Source organism: Callospermophilus lateralis, chromosome 2, assembly GCF_048772815.1.
Source record: "Callospermophilus lateralis isolate mCalLat2 chromosome 2, mCalLat2.hap1, whole genome shotgun sequence".
Taxonomy (NCBI): domain Eukaryota; kingdom Metazoa; phylum Chordata; class Mammalia; order Rodentia; family Sciuridae; genus Callospermophilus; species Callospermophilus lateralis.
The window spans coordinates 146,838,621-146,857,837 of NC_135306.1; the positions used below are offsets into that span (position 1 = coordinate 146,838,621).

General features: G+C 35.9%; 1 protein-coding gene across 4 annotated transcripts in view; it reads left to right on the forward strand.

Annotated features, from left to right (window-relative positions):
• The window catches only part of Pak1 (p21 (RAC1) activated kinase 1), a 149,154-nt gene that overhangs the window by 67,293 nt on the left and 62,644 nt on the right, over positions 1–19,217 (forward strand). For 2 of the 4 annotated variants that reach the window (XM_076843942.2, XM_076843941.2), the window contains exon 2: positions 10,529–10,739. In XM_076843942.2, the coding sequence (XP_076700057.1) occupies positions 10,550–10,739 (190 nt within the window). In that variant the 5' untranslated portion in view covers positions 10,529–10,549. Of the gene's footprint in view, positions 1–10,525; positions 10,740–19,217 lie in introns of all 4 variants that reach the window. The other 2 variants (XM_076843940.2, XM_076843939.2) reach the window with 1 other exon arrangement.

Genomic DNA, 19,217 nt, shown 5'->3' on the forward strand with positions numbered 1-19,217 from the left:
TTATTGTCTAGTCTTATCTAGACTTCTTATTGTTGCCTATGAGGCCCTGCATTATCTGAGCTCTGACTGTATCGCTAATCTCAGTCTCTTACAACATTTCTCTTTGTTCATTCAACTTTAGTCTCGCTGGCCTTTTGCTATTCTAGGTGCCCAGTATATTCTCATGTCTTCTTCTAGATATTATTATGATTTGTTGTTTCATTTAATTTAGGTCTTACATGTCACTTCCTCAAAGAATCCTGTCCTGATCAGGCCATCCCTGTGTTCACACATACATATGGACTTGACATCATGTATTTATTTGTTCATATCTTTGTTTACTTCTCTTACTAGACCATAAACCTAGTGAGCAGAGAAATCTTTTCTTGTTCAACTAGATTAGTAATGATAAGTTGTGTATTTATAATAAATACTTGTTGAGTGACAAAATTTATCAAATGACTGAATATATCTAACAGAGAGAGAAAGCATGATATAACTGAAAGAGATCATTCCAGGTGAGAAGGAGTGCAAATGAAGGAACACAGGGAGAAAAAGAGATTTTTTTTTTTTTTTTTGTGGTGCAAGCACTCTACCAACTGAGCTATATCCCCAGCCCAAGAGAATGGTTTTTGATGGGAGGAAGGACACCTTTGTTACAATTAGAGGGAGAAGGAGAACAGAGGTACAGAGAGGCATAAAGATTTGGATCTGTAAGATGCAGTTTCCCTGCAAAAATTTCTGTTTTTTTTTTCTTTTTTTCTTGAAAGTAAGGTCATCAGCTAAGGGGAAGGGTGAGTGGGAAGTCATAGGAAGTAATGTAGGAAGTCAACTTTCAAGGGAAAGCAGGAAACCAGGTTTTGTTCTCTAAGACACTGGCTGCTTCAGTATAGAGACAGTTTAAAGAGCACAGAGTTCAGCTATCCTAAAACTGAAATTTACCAATTTAATTTTGGAAAGGGAGAGAAGGGCAAGTATTTGTTTTTGTTTTTTTGTGTTTGAATAATTTTGAGAGACTATGATGAGGTAAAGAGAGAAATGATGGCGAGGCAACTGATGGATAATTTATTAAAACTCAAAATGAAATCTAGGAATTATAATAGTTCTTAGCAAGTGAGCTGCTGCATTTGGAAAAAAAAAAAATATATATATATATATATAAAATTAATTTGTGATATTGGAGTTGATGCACATGTTGGTGATCAGGTCCAGGATGTGATTGGCTAAGTTGGGCCTAGGGTCAGAAAATGAAGTGGTATTGATGAATGAAGTGGTATTGTCATTGTGGCTGTTAAAGTCAGCTAGAGTGATAACTAGACTGGTACAGAAAGATTGAGCCAGGAACTTAAAGCCTTTGAGTGGGAGTGACAAGGAAATATAAGCAGCAAAGAAGTATGGTAGCAGTCAGTGGGCTACTCAAAGGAAAATAAAAGTTTTTATAAGAGGAAGGTAAAGACATCATTTGCAAATGGCACCTAAAATTAAGTACAAAGTTTGTGGCATGACTGAGAGAGAGAAGATAGCCTGCAATTGAGAGGGCTACTAAAGAAGTCTTTTCAAGTGATAGCCAGGTTCTTTTAAGGCAAGAAGTCAAAGGGGAGTTAGCCAGTGACAAATAGGAAGTTCCAAAGGAAATAGTGAAAAGAGTTCCAGGGTCAGGGAAGAGTTAGCAAATTTCGTCTGAACAGAGGCTCTACAGAGAAAGCTGGGGATGAGAGTTTGAGTGATCATGGATGACTGACATAAACAGTCACAGGAGGATTGATTGGCTTAGTCCTGATTATTTTTAAAAGAAGGAAGGTGGCCCATTTTCATGCTGTGGTTATCACCACTTCAAGAGAAATTATTCCTTTGAGGCAACATGTAGCAGTGTGGGAATTATAGGACATGTTCAGGCAGAGATTGGCTGGAAGTTCAAACATCTAGGAGACAGCAGAATAAGAGTCCCACATGCCACCACACCTAGCTTAAATTTGAAATTTTTTGCCTTAACTGTTGGGAACAACTCAACTGGGGCTACTGGTCATGAATTTCCCAAGATAGAATGGAGAGGATTATAAGACATGTAAGTACTATTTTCTGCAAGTACTCTAGTTACTATCTGCAGGGATGTTAAAAGTGAGAAAGTGGTGTTTGTGGGAGGGGTGGGTATATAGGATTGGGCCAACCTATGTGAATTTAAATCTCTCACTCCAAATCTCTCAGCCCTTTCCATCCCACTTTGTTCTCTCTCACATTTCTCTAATTCTGTAAGCCTCCCAGGTATAGCCCTTTGCTCTCTCTATCTTAAATTACAGTTAATGTGAAAAGAATGTTTCTAAGAGAATCAGAATAATCAGAGACTAGTTATACCTTTATCAATATTTCTTTTAGTGATCTTAGATAAATTATATACCCTATGGGTTTCAGATTCTCATAAAAAAAGGTTTGGAACTGGCTGATTCTTTAGGATCCTTCCAGCTCCTTTGTTTTTTTCCATGAAAAAACAGGCTGCCTTAGAAGATAAACTGTTGTTAATTACCTGTTGTGTGCCATATCTGTGCTGGGTGGACCCTGGGGACATAGAGATTAAATAGACTCAACTTCATCCCTTGAGTTATTCATAGCCTGGTGAGGTCATAAATTATGGCCAATAAGATGAAATTTGGAGATTGCTCCATAGAAATATAAAGTGCTCTTAAATTTTGAGGAAATGAGGAAGGGGCTTCTGCAGAGGTTTCATGGAGAAAGTGAGTCAAGTTGGGGGGCCTTGAAGGATGAGAAGGAGCTTGCTTGGCAAACAAGTTGGGACAATTATGCAGATAGAGCAGTAAGGGAAAGACGGGAGCATGAAAGCATGACCACATACTGATGGCCACCTCCTATTCTAGGGAATAGTACAGATGAACCTAGAATAGGTGGGGAAGGGAACAGATATTTATTGGATATCTATTTTGTGCCAAGCAGCATGCTGGTGCTGTGTGTGTGTGTGTGTGTGTGTGTGTGTGTGTGTGTGTATGTAGGCTTTTGAATTCTCATAACTCTATAAAATAGTTTAGCCTAGTTTGTATTTTACATAAGAGGCAATTGAGGAGGAGAAATTAAAGTAGCTTTTCTGAAAGCCCAGAAACAATCTACGATTTTCTTCTCTGCTGCCCCAGCAGTTATTTTCTTGTTGCTAAAGCAGAGCAAGTGGCTGGAGGCTGCATAGTGGGGATGTCTTTGACGTGTTAGAAGGACATCCCTCAGCAAATTCAAGGCTGCGGCATTCCAGTCTCCTGCCAAAGAAAACCTCTTGGCACAGATTAATTAAAGATCAGATTCTCATAACCAGGCGTCAAGGGCATATAATACTTCCTAGTTCTGGGAGGAGCGTTGGTCGTGCCAGTTGTAGCTGTCCTGGGTTGTTCAAAGTAAGAAATGTGATTAGTATGTACAGTAGGTCTCATTTCTTCTTTTTCCTTTCCCTCTTTCATTTTAAATAATGGCCTGAGAAATTACCTAGTGATATTAGAAGTGATCTAGTCTACTTCTTTGCCTTTCGAGGCAGCAGTGATGTATGGTATAGTGTTCTGTTGCCATGTAGACATCATTTCAGGTCCCTGCCTCAGATGCCCACTTGGTGTGTGGCCCTGGGTGACTGGCAGCATCTCTGAAACTTTGCTTCTTCATATTTGCTCACTGTTTTATTCCCTGCACCTAGTCTAGCCTGGCAAACAGTAGATGATAAATATTTGTTTTAATGAATGAGAAAAATGATACCAGCTAAATAGATTTCCAAGTGTTCTGTAAACTTCAAAGTGGATCTGATGTTAGTGATTATTAAAATATGAGCTCCAAATGATGACTGAAATCTTAGTTGTAAAGGTAATTAATCAAGGAAATTCTCTAGGAAAACAGTTTCTTAGAATTTTAGCAACTCTGTTAGGAAGTTTTGAGGTCTGTCCTAACTCCCTGTCCCATGCTGTGAGCTCAAGGCTCAGAGTCCTCAGTACCGATGGATAGCAACTGGTGTCTTTCTCCAGGCTCACCTCTTTTCTCTTATTGTTGTCTCTCCACAGCCTTGTTTTTTAATCAACAATGTCATCTATTATTTTTGAGATTGGGCATTTAATGCCCAGCTCTAGAATATCTTAGACAAGATCATTTTTTCTGACCCATGCTATGTGTGGTACAGTACATAAAAGGCCCGTGGTGATATACTATGTCCCACTTTTTCAGTTTTTCACTGTAGTTAGCCTTTATGTTGCATTCTACCATACTGTACTCTCACATTCATATTCTTCTATTCTCTAGGATGCATTTGCCATCTTCTTTCTGCATCAATATTATTTATGTATTTATTACCTGTTTTCTTTGGGCTAGGTATGATACTAATGACTGGATCTATCCCAGACCAATTAAATCAGACACTTAAGATCCAGATCCAGCCCAAGCATTAGTGTCTTTCCTACCAACATTATATTAGGAAAAATTTCGAACATTGAAGGGGGTTTATAGTGAATATTTGTGTACCCACCACCTAGATTCTGCTACCATTCACATTTTAATACACACTCATGTATTGCATAATGAATGACATTTTGGTCAACAAAGTAATTATGTGTAGTACATTATATTTGTTAATGATAATAAACAACTATAGTTTATGTATTTGCTATACATTTTTCCCTATTATTTTAGAGTGTACTTATACTTATAAAAATAAGTTTACTGTAAAATAATATGCTAGGTTGTGCTGGCAGCAGCCTTATACATCTTGAGTTTATCACATGTGTCACTCTCTCTCTTTTTGTGGTGCTGGGAATCTAAACCAGCTTTACACCTGCTAGACAAGCACTCTACTACTAAGCACATCCCAGCCCTACCATGTCTCTCAATTATGGTAAGAAACCATGAGTGATTGACCCATACCATCTAGGTTTGTGTAAGTATACCCTGTGATATTCACACAGGGACACATTTCTAGGACATATCCCTATTGTTAAGCAATGCATGACTGCACTTTATCGCATCAATTATATCTTAAACATTAACTCATGTATTAAGTTATATCACATCCTTGCACTCATCTATTAATCTTTTTTAAAAAATGCATTTCAAAGTAAATTGCAGGTATTAGTACACTTTCTTCTAAGTACTTCAGCATTGGTGTTTTAAAAGCTCACAGGGAATAATAGTCCAAACCTGATCGTCAAGAGTTGGAGACTTCTAGGCTGACCTATTTATTAGTTAAGTTGCTGTACTTAAATACCACTTTTTGTGAAACTTCACTGATTATCCCAGTTCAATTTAGTCTTTCATTTCTGTGCTTGAACATTTTACTGTTCTACAGCATTGTTCATAATTGGCCTGGCATTGTGGTTTTCTGGGTCCTGCTTCTTGGCTTACTAGACTGTGAAAGCCTCCAGGGTTGGGTCATATCTTATTCATTTATTTATTTGTTCATTAATTTATTCATTATCTATTTATTTATTCCTGGTTTCCAACATAGCACCTTAAATGTAAATATTCAGTAAAAGTTTATTGATTTGAGGAGCTGGGGCTATAGCTCAGTGGTAAAACCCTTGCCTAGCAGCTAGCAGGTGTGGGGCACTGGGTTTGATCCTCAGCACCACATAAAAATAAATAAATAAAGGTATTGTGTCTCTACAACTAAAAAAAAAAAAAAAAAGAAAAAGGTTTTTTTTAAATTTTATTGATTTGAACAGTACTCAAATGCAAAATCTGGAAATGCATCAAAGGTGTACATAACTTTCACATGTCTTTAGTCACAATACCCACATTTATGGTATTTTTTTTTTTAGTTTGAGAAGCATAAGTTCATTTACCTTTTATGGAATTTAGCTCATGTTAAACATTTGGTAAATATTAATCAAGTTCAACCCACACATGCTTATTATATTTTTATATTTCCCATTGCCTATATTTGACTGACCCAGACGTAAATCAGAAGTAGCAGAATTCATATCAGAAAAAGTATGTACATACGGGCTAAAATTACCTCAAGAACAGTATAGTTGGAAAATCCTTTGGGAGAGAGTTTAAAGATGAGGTTGGAAGGGTTGGGGGTATAGCTTAATAGAAAAATCCTTGCCTAGCATGCATGGGGTCCTGAATTTCCAATACTGAAAAAAAAAATTGAGTTTTTCTGTGAAGAATGAGTAAAAGATGAGTAACATTTTTATTTGTTTAGAGATGGTTCTATCTATCTTTAAAATGCTGTGTGATCTTAGTGAATTTCTTCCTATTCTTTGGACCTTAATAATTCTACCTTGAATATGAAGTGTTTTCATTAGATGATCTATCTCTAAGGTTGCTTCTGACTTTGATGTTAGGTACATTTTAAAATCTTTGATTTCCTTATTCTGTTTAATAACAGTGGCTGTGGAATCCAGAGTTATAAAATGCAAAGAGGTAGTTGTCAGTGAACACACTCCTTCCCTAAATTCCTATCCACTTTTATTCAGTATGTAAAGTTGCTTACATATGGTGGCTACCTGAAAAGTGTATTCTTTCTTTTCTTTATGTTTTAACATTGTACCTAGGCTTTTTATAGTGTGCTCAAAAGAGACACAAGTTACTATCCCTCCTTAGTTGCCCCTTGACCAGTGTAAAGTCTAGAGATAGCATAGTGGGAAATCAAATAGCATCTTGTAGGTGTTGAGACTTCTGTAATAAATAACAAAGCCAGGACTTAAACCCAGATCTTCTGCTTTTATATAGTCATCTTTTTACATATTACCCTACTGGTGGCCCTTTTGAAATTTCACAATGATCCTGCATTTATTAGTCATTCAATGATTAATAATTAATTACTTCAGTATAATATTTTTCTCATAAATTATTAGGTTCCCTGAATCTCTGGGGCATTGGTTAAATGTGGTCCAGTCTGTCTTTCTCTCTGTTGTCTGTTCATTGTTTGGAATGGATAGAAGACTTCCATCTACACTTTCATTATAAATGTTGTCGGGTCTAGCTTTATACTGCATCTTATCAGAAGGCATTGGTTTCTCATCCTTCCAAGCCTGTTGCTTATAAGGATTGTTAGAAGACTTAAGATGTGTTTGCTATCCTCATTCAAGAGTTGAGTGTTTTTTCTTCTCCTTTCAGGACCTGTTTTCCTGTAAACAAGTTTTAAAATGTGCTAATCATTGTGCTGAGCATAGATGAACAAAATGACCAGGGAGGAGATTGTGAGTGTAAAGACAGGAAAGACTGTGGAGCAATTATAGGAAAGGGCTACTTGGCCAGCTGCAGGGAAACTGGAAAGTAATGTACAAACCCTGAGTTCAAATAAATTCAAAGGACAGTGATCAAGAAAGTACAGAATTGTGTTCTGGGGGTGTAGTTTGAAGGTATACTAGAAAAGTTTAGCATTCAGAATAGATTTTGGAGATCTTGAAAGCTTATTTCAAGTATCTAAAGTTCTATCTGGGGGAGAGGTAATAGACTTTTGTGACTAGCTCTGAGAAATGGGATTTTTGGACTAACAGATGGAAGTGATTATTTTACTTTGTTTATTCACTTGTTCTTCTATTTCACCAAGTTTGTCCAACAAATCTTTATTGGTTGCCTGTTCTGTGCCAGGCCTGGAATTGGGGATTGAGAAATACATAAAATATGAACTTTATCCTTAAGGAGTTCATAGTCTGTCTGCCAAGGAGGAGAGTGAAAGGAGAGGCAAATAGAAAATTGAGATGCAGTATGAGATAGATAGAACTTAATGTATGTGAGAATTCTTTAAATGAGCAGACAAGATAGACAAAGCTATCTTTTGAAATTGTAAATTTCCTGTCATTGAAGTTTTTTTTTTTTTTTTTTTTTTTTAAGTACAGTAGGATAACTTAGGCTGGAATGTGATAAAAGTTTAAAACATTAGATTTCAACAGATTTTAAATTATTAGTAAGTTGGAATCCTTTTGAAAATGAAGCTATAGCCCTGAGAATTCTCCAAACAGTGAAAGACTAAGACGTGGAGAAAAGCCTGTAAGGTTGATAAAGCCTTTCTGGCATACTCCTGAGCTGTGGGCCTGAAAGGAGTTACATTCAACAAAGCCATTGACTGAAGGACCTGGAAATCCAGGGAGGGCTTGATTAGAGTATGAGGTGGCTGCAGGGGTATAATTTTTAAACTGGCAGTTGGAGTGGGAAGGTATACTTAAGAAGTGAGATAGTAGATGCTCTCTTTGGGTCAGGGCTGGGAGGAAAAGCAAAGGCAAATTTAGGAAGTGAAACTGGAAGAAATTGATAAAAACTACACTACCCAGAGAGTCAATCTAGATTAACAAAACTGTCCTTGCTTAATTGATTTCTTTTGCTCAAAAACAAGAGTAAGGAACAGTTGGTTTGCTAATGGTGGGTTTAGATGAATTATACAAATAAATGCATCTGAATCTGACTTTAAAATTGAGTAAGTTGTTTTTTTTTTTTTTTTTTTTGGTGTTGGTGCTGAGGATTGAATACAGGGCCTGCTGCAAAAGATGAGTAATATTTTTATCAGTCAGAAGAGAGAAATCACTGACAGGAATCATGATGGTCTCTGTGTGTGTGTGTGTGTGTGTGTGTGTGTGTGTGTGTGTAAATGTATGTAACTAAGACTATTTGATGGCCTGGATTGTATATTTCAGTGGTATGGCACATGTGTGAGACCCAGGTTCAATCCCTAACACCACACACACACACACACACACACACACACCTTGGAAAGTCCAGGAGAACAGATTTCTGAGGTATAATTTGAATGTAGGTTGTGTCTAGATGTGGTGGCTTAGATTGTAAGGCAAGTGGATGTTGATTGTGAAGGACCTTGAATTTCATCTGTATTACTAAACTCCTTAAAGGCAATGTATGTGTGTATATACACACACATACACCTGTACAAGCTTTATTAATGAAAATATTCAGTATATTATAAATTAGATACTATATAGGGCACTGTTGGATTGTAGAGATGGAAAATTGGGTTCAATATTTGAGGGACATTCTGGCTTCTGGGGAAGACATACCAGTAAACAATTATAACATAGTAAAAAGAAATTTGATAACCTGGAAATGTACCCATTGTCTTGAAGCATGGAGAAGAGGACACCTTACTTCTTTTATTGGGGGTTACACAGAGACACTCGACCACTGAGCCACATCTCCAGCCCTGTTTTGTATTTTCCCAACTCTTGCTGAGTTGCTTAGTGCCTTGTTTTTGCTGAGGCTGTCATTGAACTCACTATCCTCCTGCCTCAGTCTCTTGAGCTGCTGGGATTATAGGCATGTACCAGGTATAAATTTTGACCTTAACCCAGCCATACTACATCAAACTTTATGGGGCCAGGCCATAGCATCTATTTTTCTAAAACATCTTATATGATTATTATGGTTTTTATTTTGGAAGACTTTTATCTTTAAAGTACTGTTTGTTTGAATCCAAGGAGCTTATATTCTAAATAGTCATAATTAAAGATATAATTTCTACTTTAACACGAATAATGAGAAACTATGAATTCTGGATACATGTTTGTTTCTCCACTGTCAAGGACAATTGCTTACTTGAAGGTAATAGTATTTGTCTTCCTTAAAATTATTGGTAGCGTGTAATAGAGATTTTTTCCTTTAATTTAGATTTTATTTCATTTCTCAGAAGCATTAGAGATTGCCAATATACTCAGCAGGATGGTTACTACATTGACAATCATATATATAGAATAAGATAGAATTTTAGAGGAGGGAGATACAGTCCAGGGAAGCAACCTTTTCCTGTAAAGGGCCAAAGAGTAAATATTGTAGGTTTATGAGTATACAGTTTCTGTTGTAAGTATTCAGCTTTGCTAGTGTAACCTAAATAAGCAAGAGACAATATGTATATGAATATGAATGATGTGATTGAGTTCCAATAAAACCATTTACAAAAACAGCAGTTTTGCTGCATCCTTGATGCAGTCAGTTCCAAAGAGGGAAAGTGTAACTTGCCTGAGGGTACAAAGTTAGAGGCAGTCAGAGAATTTACTATGTGAAATTCTGTTAGCAATTGTATTTAACCTTCATATAGATGAATAAATGGAATCCAACAGTTTAAGACATTTCTCTAAAGCTAGTAAGTATTACTGGGTTTCCCACTTGTTGTTGTTGTTTTTTTCCCCCAAGAATTTAACCTTTATTTATTTGTTTGTTGTTCTTTCTTTTTTTCTTTCTTTTTTTATGTGGTACTGAGGATCGAACCCAGGCCCTCATCCATCCTAGGCAAGCGCTCTACCACTGAGCCATAACCCCAGCCCTTGCACTTGATTTTTGCTAGGACAAATTTCTTCTTTTCAGCTACATCACAATGGTTATCTGTGTTCTCTAGTGTTTTAGATATGAGGCTGCAGAAAAAAGCAAGATACTAGTGAGTTTTTAGCCGTGGTTAGCACACAGTAGGCATTTATATATATGAATATTATTGACTTGGATAGGCTGGAAATATTCGTGGTGAACAGTGGAAGGGCTGTATAATTTGGATTCTTGAACATTTTTAACATGCATTTCCTTTTGCTCAAAAATAATAAAAGAGTTATGTTCTTTCTTTTGATTCTAGTAGCTGCTGCTGGTGGTGGTGACAATGTCAAATAACGGCCTAGACATTCAAGACAAACCCCCAGCCCCTCCGATGAGAAACACCAGCACTATGATTGGAGCTGGCAGCAAAGACACTGGAACCCTAAATCATGGTTCCAAACCTCTGCCTCCAAATCCAGAGGAGAAGAAAAAGAAGGACCGATTTTACAGATCCATCTTACCTGGAGATAAAAGTACAGTATTTTCTTTCTTTCTTTTCATTTGTATGCTTTTTTAAAAAATAACTTTTTGTAACTTGGATAAAAGATCTGTCCTTCCTTGACTGAATTTTTCTTTAATACCTTTTATTTTCTTGTTAAATATTTCCCTTGTCTTTCCTTCCTTAAGTGGCAAAAAATGGAAAATAGTCCCATTTTGTACTGTTTAATTATATTTGAGCAAAATTCTAAGAGAATAATTATGCTTTTGTCCGAGGTTGTACATTCTGAAGCCATTTATGTTTCATAAACAATTGTCACAAAATATAAGGGATTTTGAAATGTCTATGTTTTTCCAAAATTAGTTTCATTTGGAATGCCTTCTTTCCAAATTCTTGATTGCATCTTCTTTATTCAGATCTCCTGGTCTTACACTCAGATTTGGGGATTAAATATCAGTAAGAATAGCAAGGAATGGCTGAGAAAAGGAAGCAGAGATAAGTAAGACTCATTGTGAGTATCACTATGAATCAGTCATACTAAGCAGCCTCATTTCTTTCTTATGAGTAAAACTTTTAGAAGAGTAATCAGGATTTTAACAATACATGTGAAAAAATTGTTGACATCCTTATGGATGAGGTGGTGAAAGACAGAGTTTTGGATATCCACATAGATAGCTTTTTGTTTCACCCTAAAAATGTTAACTGAGATTTTGATTGATCTGAAGTGAAGTTCTCAGTTATGCTTGTAGGTCTTTGTTCTTGTGGCATACTGAAGAAATTGGCTTTCTACCTGTAAATAGTTATCATGAACTTCAGATTTAGATAGACCTGTTTCACCACTTAACTAGCCTTGTGACCTTAGGCAGTTAGTTAACCCCTTTGACCTTTAGTTTCCAATCTTTAAAACTGACATAATATCTCACAGAGTTGTTCTGAAGATTACATGCAAATTTTCTGATATAGTACCTTCTATGCGGAAAGTACTCAAATGCTAGTACTCTCTTTACTCCTTTATTGATGAATAGAAGCTGGGAGACACAGCTATGGATTACATGACAAATCAGAACTGGGATTCCAAAACAGTGGGACAAATATAAAAAGCACAGTGATAAGATGGAGAAAATATCCCATGTTTTAGACAAATATAACTGCATAACTGCTGATCAAGGGAGATGGTAGTTGTTAGAATCATTAATCAAATGAGGAACATGGGGAAGAGGAACAAATTAGGATTGGTGGTTAAAGAGCAGAAAAGATGATGTTTCAGAAGTCTTTTTATTGACATGTCTAATAGGCATATTTTGCATATGGTAAATGTTTGTCAATTAACTTAAATGAACTGAAATGAATAACTAAACTTTTGAGGACTTTTAATGAGTTACTGTGGGATTGTATCTATGTGTAGGTATCCCTTCCTCTACTTCACCTTCATTGTGGGATTTTTGGAGGTCTAAACAGAAGAGAAGGTATTTTGAAGTGGCTGTCCATGTCTTTAGTACAGGTGCTAGGTAATTTTCCCAAATTATATATTTTATAAGAGATTTATAGCTAGGTAGTGATACCCTTCCCTGAAACCTTCTCCCATATATATAGACAATTTTTTAAATCTCTCAATGTAGGTATGTGTTAATTTCAATATTGTACTTTATCAACCAATATTTTTGACTTCTGTAAATAATTAGGCTTTCAGCCCAAGTTTCCACAGTAGTGAAATAGGACTTTTTAAATTAAAAAGTTTAAATTTTTCTGACTCAAACTGAGAACTAAAATTTCTGCCATCATCAAAATCAAAAGTATTTGTGTTTCAGAGGACACCATCAAGAAAGAAAAAAAGGTAACCCATAAAAGAGACAGTTTTCCCAAATTATGCATTTTAAAGAGACTTGTATTTAGAATACATAAAGAACTTTCATACCTCAACAATAAGAAGACAAATAACCTAATATAAAATTAGACAAAGGATCTGAAATATCTCTCTAAATAGGTAAATATCTCTCTAAAGAAGATATACAAATGGTAAATAAGCACGTGAAAAGATGCTTAATGTTATTGGTTATCACAGAAATATAAATCAAAACCACAATGACATATTCTTTCACACCTACTACAATGGATGTCATGAAAAAGACAGATTATATCAAATGTTGGTGAAGATGTATAGATATTGTGACTCATATAATTGCTGGTGGGAATATTACATGATACAGTCACTGTGAAAAGCAGTATGGCAGTTCCATAAAAGGTTAAATGTTGAGAGATCCTATAATCCAACAGTTCTGCCAAAGAGAAATGATACACAGCCACATTAAAAAATTTTACTTAAATGCTTGCAGCAGCATTAGTCATAATAAGCCAGAAATATAAACAACTTCCATATTCATCAACTAATGAATAGATAAATATTATTTGGGAACAAAAAATAAAATAAAATCCATGGTGTAACATGGTGAAACTTAGAAATATTGGGTTAAATGAGGTAAACCAGTCATAACGGATCATGGTATATGATTCCATTTATGTGAAATGTCCACAAAAGGCAAATTCATAGTCAAAAAGCTTATTAGTGCTTGTCTAGAACTGCAGAGGCCAAGAGGCAGATGGGATTATGGGGTGATAGCTAAAAAATATGGCTTTCTTTCTGCCTTCCTTCCTTTTCTTGTGGTACTGGGGACTGAACCCAGGAGGTTCTGTCTCTGAACTGTATCTCTAGACACTCTGCCCCCTTTAAAAAAAATCTTATTTTGAGTCAGGCTGCCTTTGAACTTGTGATCTTCCTGCCTCAGCCTCCTGAGTTGCTAGAAATACAAGTGTGCACCATTGTGCCTGGCTCTTGGGTTTCTTTCTTTTTAAAATTTTTTTAGTTGTAGATAAACACAGTACCTTTATTTTATTTGTTTATTTTTATGTGGTATCTGGGATCGAACCCAGAGCCTCACACATGCTAGGCGAGTGCTCTACCACTGAGCCACAACTCTGGTCCCTTGGGTTTCTTTTTGAAGTGATGAAAATGCCTTAAAATTGATTGTGGTGGTGATGTTTTCCCAGGTCTGTGAATACACTAAAAACCATTGAATTGGGGCCTGAGATCATGGCTCAGTGGTAGAGCACTCGCCTAGCATGTGTGAGGGGCACTGGGTTCGATTCTCAGCACCATAAATAAATATATAAATAAGTTAATTAAATAAAGGCCCGTTGACAACTAAAAAATATTTTTAAAAAAATTGAATTGTGAACTATATATGGGTGAATTATATAGTGTGTGAATTATATCTCAATAAAGCTGTATATACATTTTTTTAAAAAGGAGATTACTATCTGAAACAAGAGATAGGAACCAAATCTTTATTGGAATTGAAAGGACAATGTTGTATGTTGAATGGGGAAGTGAAGGTCTACATATCTGGGCTGTAGTCTCTCATACATTGGAGACCTGATTTGGGTCAGTTACTTCTCTGTATATTTCAGTACCTTCATCTAAAAAATGAGTCAGAATAGCAGATATGCACAGTTTCTTTTAGCTTTGAAATCTTTTAATTATATAAATGTGGAATTGCAAAGATCATTGGATCAGGATTGTCTGTAAAGGTGAAAAGAAGCTAGACCATTGTAAACTACCTTAATCAGTGATAGAGTTGTAGACCCAGAGTTCTTCTGGAAATTGTATTTGAGTAACCCTGTGCCAAATCTGGTCTGAAAATAAATCTCATTGTCTTAAGATCAAAGCTGCATCTCTGTAAGTTGAAAGCATAGAGTAGAAAACACAGTTATAAGAATTCTTGCAAAATGATCTATCTAGCAACTTCTCTTTCATTTCCTAGTTATGAATTTTATGTAAATTGAGCACATTGGTTTCACGCCTTTGTTTTAAGACCTTTGATGGCTATTATTAATGCATACATGGAAAATAAATAATTTTTTTCTTTTTGTTTGGAGCCTTTGCTTAACCAAGAAGCTGTTCAGCTTAGTCCTAGCAGGATACACAGCAGTGTTGGCAGTGTTGTAAGTGGTATGCCCTCCATATAGTGTTTGAGAATTTATATCAGCTTAAAAAGAAATGGTCTAGAACAGGACTTAGAGAATCTAGATTGAATCCTGCCCCTGGTATTTAATTCTATAATTTACTTTTAAAAAATATCCTTTAACTCCAATATCATCCTCTGTAAAGTAGGAATAATCCTAATTCCTGTATACTCTATGTCATTAGTAGGCTTTTGTCACTTGACATAGTGAACATAAAAACATTCTAAACTGTAAAACAATACTAATATGAAGTTTATTTTAATGAAATATTTATTGCTTATCTGATATCTACAACAGCTTTTTTGCTCTTGGGAAGGCTGAAACTTAGAGAACAGTAAATTCCTCAAGGTCTTACATGTCGAAAGTGGTAGAGATGAGTGTGGAACCTATTTCATCATACTCTACTACTTATATCTCTGTTAATTGTTTTTTAACCCTTGTTATACTTTGGACTCATTAATGGTACTTCAAAAATACAGATGTCTGGTCCCACCCAGCCTTTTAAATAGAGTTAGAATTTCTACAGGGATAGTGTTATGTCTCTAGGGAGATGAAAAAAGAAGAGTTCTCTGCAGGCATAGTTGAGATTTGAGCTGGCAGTGGGTAGGATGTCTGTAGGCATTACCTAATGCTGATCTCCAGTATGGCCTCAATGCGTGCCCGGGGGCTGCATACATGATTGGAAGGAGAAACTGTAATTGAAGGCCTGTAATAGTGGCGTTGAGTTGCAGAATTCCATGTGGGAAAGCCTGGTTTCTGTGGTTAGGATCTGGAGCCTTTGGTTTATTCTAAGAAGTCTTGCAGCATTTAGTTTGGATCTTTTTCTGGCTGCATTTTCACAACCAAAGTAGAATTCTCTGAACTTGGGAAGAGTTTAGCAAAGTTAATTTTAACACTAAGTACGTCAGTGTTTATCTCTCCAAGTTTGGAATGTTTTACTGTCTTGTGCTCAGATTAGCTCAGCTAAGCCAATGAGAGGTATGGCTTAAAAATAATTTAAAAAAAAATAAGGCCAGTGATTTGTGCTGAAACTTTAATGGCTGTACTGAAACACGGGATTTTCCAGGCTTAATTTATTTTCTCAAACTATGAGAAATCCAAATGGACTAGGCCACAGATAGGGCTAAAGTTGGATGGGTGAGGTTGCAAGCCTCTTTTCACTCTTTATTTCTGTAAGCTTAAAACCTTTAGTTGCATGAAATCAGGATGAGGATGATTCTTCCTTCTCTCTATCCTCATCCACATTTCCTTTGTCTTGATGAGTGGATTGAGAAATCTACTGACAGTTTCTTTATTATTATTATTTTAGTTGTAGATGGACACAATACCTCTATTTTTATTATTTATTTTTATGTGGTGTTGAAGATCGAACTCAGTGCCTCACATGTGCTAGGCAGGTGCTATACTGCTGAGCCACCACCCCAGCCCCCTACTCTGATAGTTTCTAATAGTAATGATAACTCATTTTTTTGTGAGGTTTAGTTTGCAAAGCCATACATTTTTAAAAACTTTTTTAATAACAATAACAAAAAATAGTCATGGTAATAACAAATAATAATAAAATAGTAATAACAATAATAGAGTAAAATAACCAGTTACTATTTATTGAATGCCTATTAGGTGCTACAAGTTAAATTAAGAGCTTTAATATTTGTGAAGTACACCAGTTGTTTCAGGTAGATAAATATTTCACTTTACAGAAGGTTCACAGTGATTAAATAACTTGCCCAAGGTAATCTAGTTAGGAAATGGCAGAGCAGGAATTAGACCTCTATCTGTCTGATTCCAAGGTCTTTTCCTCTATATGACACTTACACTCTTGGGCTTCAAGTATCAGTGACTTGTCAAAGGTCACATGCTGTGTAGTTGCAGTTCATGAATTCTGAATTTGAACCAATGTCTTTTGACTTCTGAACTGTAGTCTTTCATTCTTTGAAGCATTTGGATACCACATTGGATTAGAATTTAACTAGCCTTGGGTTGTTCAGACTAGTGCTTTCAGTAGAACTTATTTGGCTGGTTCTTTGAACTCTTAAAAAAAAAACAATTTGTATTTAATAGCATTCATTTTGTCACTTACTGGCATATTCAATTAGTCTGTTCTATGGGGAGGGCACAGTACATATAGAAACTGTGAAACTAGGCACAGTGGTATGTGCCCAGCTACTTGGGAAGTTGGGGTAGGAGGATTACTTGAGCCAAGGAGTTTGAAACCAGCCTGGGCAACACAGACCCCATCTCTAATAAAAGTGAAGCTGTGCCAGGAGTTTGAGTGCTTGAGGTTGTCACCAGTCCTATTACTGACTGGGGTGAACTTTGGTAAGTTGTTCTACCTTTAGCCTCAGTTATTTTACCTGTAATATGTGTAGATAATAATATTTATTTCATGGAGTTGATTCAAGGCTTATAAGATTACAAATGTGAAAAGTGTTGTGTAAACAGGTGTTTTTAAGAGTTGGTAGTAGTTTTGGTAGTATGGTCATGCATTATTGTTTCTTATTATTGCTTGGAGTCATTATTTTCTTTTGGAATCTGTTATTAACACTTTAGAATTGTTATATGATTTACAGAATAACAAGTCTTAACAGGATTCTTCCAAGATGAAATTAAAAATGATCTTTTTTCACTGGATGCCGAGGTGCATGCCTATAATCCCAGTGGTTTGGTAGGCTGAGGCAAGGAAAATCACAAATTCAAAGCCAGCCTCAGCAATTTAGTGAGACCCTATCTCAAAATAAAAATAAATAAATAAAAAGGGCTGGGGATGTGGCTCACTGATTAAGCACCCCTGGGTTCAATCTCTGGTACCAAAAAAAGAATGGCCTTTTTTTCCCTCCCCAAATATAGGTTGTATTTCCTGTTGGTTTAGACAGAGCTAATGGGAAAGACAGATTAAATAATTTTGGGCACTAAGACTAAGCAGAACCAGAAGCACATTTTGCCAAGAAGTTATTCAGAGTTCTCTCCAGTGTCAGAAGTAGGATTGTAGCTCTGGATGAGCCTGGAGCTCTGGGATAAAGTGAATCTGAGGCCCCCAAAATAATCACATCCTCTTAAAACTCAGATCTCAAATACTGTTCATTTACTTAACCATTTCCCATTTCCCTTTCCTTTCCTTTCTTCCTCTGTACCTTCTGTGTTCTCATAATTCATTTATTTGTTATCAGTAAGGATTGGAAACACTGATATACATATGCTATACTTGGAATTAGATTTAGTGACCAGCTTTGTGTTGAACATTTTCCAAGGAAATACTCAGTGAATCTCTCTGGGCTTCAGTTTCTTTTTCAACCTCATAATTAATGAACTAACTGCTCTGTAAGATGTAAGTTGAACTAAATGCTCTGTAGTATCACATTGAGCATGATTCTTATGTCTTCCACTAAATTTTTAAATCTTTGTATAGAAAATTACATATCTCGGAAGTATACAATTCAATGAATTATCACCACACCTATGTAGCTACTGCCCTGATCAAGAAATAGATCATTACGATTCCTTGAAAGACTCTGCATTTTCCTTTCCAGGCACTAACATCTCTCTCCTTTCCAAAGATAAACATCATAATGAGTTTTTTTTTTTACTTTGTCCTTGACTTACATAGAACCATATAATGTATATTCTTTTGTTTGCTTTCATTTGATCAACATTATTTATGTGATTATTCAAATATTCTGTCTCTCTCTCTCTCTCTCTTTTTTTTTTTTTTTGGTACTGGGGATTAAACCCAGAAGTGGCTTTACCACTGAGCCCCATTTCCCAACCTTTTTTATTTTGAATTTTGAGAAAATTTTCTCACTAAGTTACTTAGGGCCTTGCTAAGTTGTTGAAGCTGGCCTTGAACTTGCAATTCTCCTGTCTCAGCCTCCTGAGTCGCTGGGATTACAGGTATGTGCCACTGCATCTGGTCCAAATATTTTCTTTTAAAAGTATTTCCCATTGTACTGTTGATAAACATTGGATTAATTTTAGTCATCAACTCTTATGAATGTTTTCTGATCATTTTTTTTTTTTACATTTTTTAAAAATGGTTGATAGACCTTTATTTTATTTATTTATACACGGTGCTGAGAATCAAACCCAGTGCCTCACACATGCCAGGCAAGTGCACTACCACTGAACCATAGCCCTAGCCCTTTCTGATCATTCTTGTACATATCTTGTTACATATATGTACAAATTTCTATTGGTTATATGTACATAGTAAAACTGCTGGGTAATGGACATGCTCATGTTACACTTTGCAGATAATACTAGAATTCGAATGGTTGTTTCAATTTATATTACCAGCATCTACCAATGGTCCTTCAGAATTTCAGTTATTCTGCTACTCTGTCACCACTTAGTACAACCAGTCTTTAATTTTACTGATTCTGTTGTGTATGTAGCCTGGTTTCTGATTACTGATGAGCTTGAGCAACTTCTCATGTGTTAATTGGCCATTGGCTATTCTTTTGTTGTGAAGTTCCTTTTCTCAAGTCTTGCCCATTTA